Source organism: Rhagoletis pomonella, unplaced genomic scaffold, assembly GCF_013731165.1.
Source record: "Rhagoletis pomonella isolate Grant_MI unplaced genomic scaffold, Rhpom_1.0 Rhpom_scaffold_00009, whole genome shotgun sequence".
Classification (NCBI taxonomy): domain Eukaryota; kingdom Metazoa; phylum Arthropoda; class Insecta; order Diptera; family Tephritidae; genus Rhagoletis; species Rhagoletis pomonella.
The window spans coordinates 15,298,350-15,300,809 of NW_023458563.1; the positions used below are offsets into that span (position 1 = coordinate 15,298,350).

Below are 2,460 nucleotides of genomic sequence, written 5' to 3' on the forward strand. Positions count from 1 at the left end.
TTTATAAAAATATAGTATATTCTTTAACAAAAACCATATAAATCCAAGTTTCAATCTGTGTGCGAATTTATGTATGTATGTACTTTGTTAAATGGATACGAGAAATTATAAAAGAGACTTTTAGTTAAACGTACGCCTTTATTTAAGACATTTTAGCTATAATTGGTCGCAACGAAGTGAGGCCGGTATTTGCTAGTATTAAGTACATATTATGATACAAAATGCAAAAGGGGTTTCCAATTAGAGCGGGTAGATGCTGGCGGCTTGTTGATTCCTCATCAACAACTACCCGCGCTTATTGAAAACCCTTTATATACACTGGCGACCAAAAGTGAGTGCATGGTGATTTGTGTTAAATATTTGTACTGTTTTTAATCTAACTTTTTCAAAAAAATTTGGGTATTTAGGTACATCGGCTATGAAATTCTAGTAAAACAAGTGGAAGTTCTTATTGACTAGAAACGTGAATTTCTTGTTTAATAAAATGCGCAAGACCGTTTGTAAAAAAAAATTAGATACTCAATGCTAATTTGTATAACATGCGCTTGTTATATGAAAATAAAATTATAGTTTAAAATAACTAAAAACACGCTGTTATTACAATAACAACTGAAAAGTACAAAATAATTTATAGATATACATAAAGACTGTAAAGTTAGTTGCAGCTTTTTGACGTAATTTTCAATGGAACATCTGTCAAAAGCGCAAAACGCAGTCTGAAGAAGAAAATATTTTAAATCAGCGCGATTTTTGGTCAATAAGAACTTCCACTTGTTTTACTAGAATTTCATAGCCGATGTACCTAGATACCCAAAGGTTTTTGAAAAAGTTAGATTAAAAAGTTAAAAATTTTGATGAAAAATTGTTGACATTTCCTAAATTCTGCATAAAGTTTGTCAGTTTGACTGATGGGGTTTTGTTTAAAGCATGAACATTTTTATAATAAATAACAAAAAAAAATCTAGCTATAAAAACATTACAAATATTTAACACAAATCACCATGCACTCACTTTTGGTCGCTGGGGTACATTTATAATAACAAATACATTCATTAATTATTCAAAACAGCTGGTTTCAATGATTCATCGATTGACTTAAGTCTTTGCAAAATATCGGTTAATAATTTTGTTTGCTTTTCATTAAATTCCATTTTTTTCATCCTGCTCCTTAATATATTGTTTAATTTCAGCAAAGGAGCTGCTGAATGCATTATTTTTGGCTCGTGAGGTCGATGGCTTATGATAAGAAGCCCCATTTGGAGAGTCTATTAAAGACTTTACCTCGTTTTCTTCGTCCTCCTCATTGACTTCTCCTGCTTGCAACTATAACCATTATTTATAAGTAGAAACTACCTTTTGATAAACATATCGATGGTCCTCTGCAATAAAGACCCAATTCATAACCAAAAAACCTTACTACTGAACAATAAAAAATTCCCCTAATCCTTGTGTAATCCGTGTCTTATACGGTAGACAAACGGGCTCGATTATTTGCATAACTAGCCTTAATTTGCTTTAACTCGTGCATTTTCCTCTTTAAAATGAGCATAAGCAGCCGAACAAATGCACGAAATTTTTGGGAATTAACTCGGATCCGGGGAATTTTCGATGACAATACTGGTAAAAACGGCCAGTTCTTGTCTTTTGTACAAGTAAGCAAACGAAGCCGCCGAGTTTCGCGTACACGGTAGCCGAGTGGTGAGAGTTGCGAGCTACAAGCCTGTAGCTGCCAGGTTCGATACTCGGTTGGAGCGATTGCGAAAAATTTTTTGTTTTTATTATTTATTTTATATATTTTTATTTTATTTTATTTATATATTTAATTTTACTTTATTTTATTTTCATTTGCTTTATTTTATATCACATTTCTTATTTTACTATTAGTTAATTTTAATTTTTAGAGATGAATTTTGTTAAAAATTCAACAACAACTAACTGAAAGTAACGTAAAAAAAATATAGAACTTATAAAAAAAGAATGAAAAAAGAAATAAAAAAAAGCATACTGGCCGTGGGACTCGAACCCACGACCTTGCGGCTCAATTTCTTCCAGCGGTGCAGGTCCTCCGCTCGCAGGCAAATTGCCGGTTCGGTTTTGAAACCTTTTAATTTCTGCCTGCTGTTTTTTTACTGCGCACTTCCAGTCGGCCCAACTCTACAAAAAATATATATTATTACTTCATCAAACCTTTTTTAAAAAGCACTCATATATATACTTTTTTCCACTCCTCGGCTGTTTTGCAAGCTCCTTCAGCTGCGTTAAGCTCCACAGCAACGGCTTCCCACACATTGCGGTTGTGCGAGGCGCTATTTGGACCGCCAAAATTTCCCGTTGCCACCTTCTTGTTGTTTTTCATTAAATCCAGAAGTTTTACTTTCTGAATTTTTGTAATTTTCCCACTTATAGTTTTTTTCTGCAAGATGAAATTAATAAAATAAAGAAACTTAAGATATTTATAAG

General features: G+C 32.6%; 1 protein-coding gene across 1 annotated transcript in view; it reads right to left on the reverse strand.

Moving 5' to 3' along the window:
• Window positions 1-2,460, reverse strand: part of LOC118745421 — a gene marked incomplete at its 5' end in the record, with an annotated part of 24,341 nt that overhangs the window by 21,295 nt on the left and 586 nt on the right. Inside the window, 1 exon segment of the mRNA XM_036478874.1 lies at window positions 2,028-2,154. Coding sequence (XP_036334767.1) covers window positions 2,028-2,154 — 127 coding nt within the window.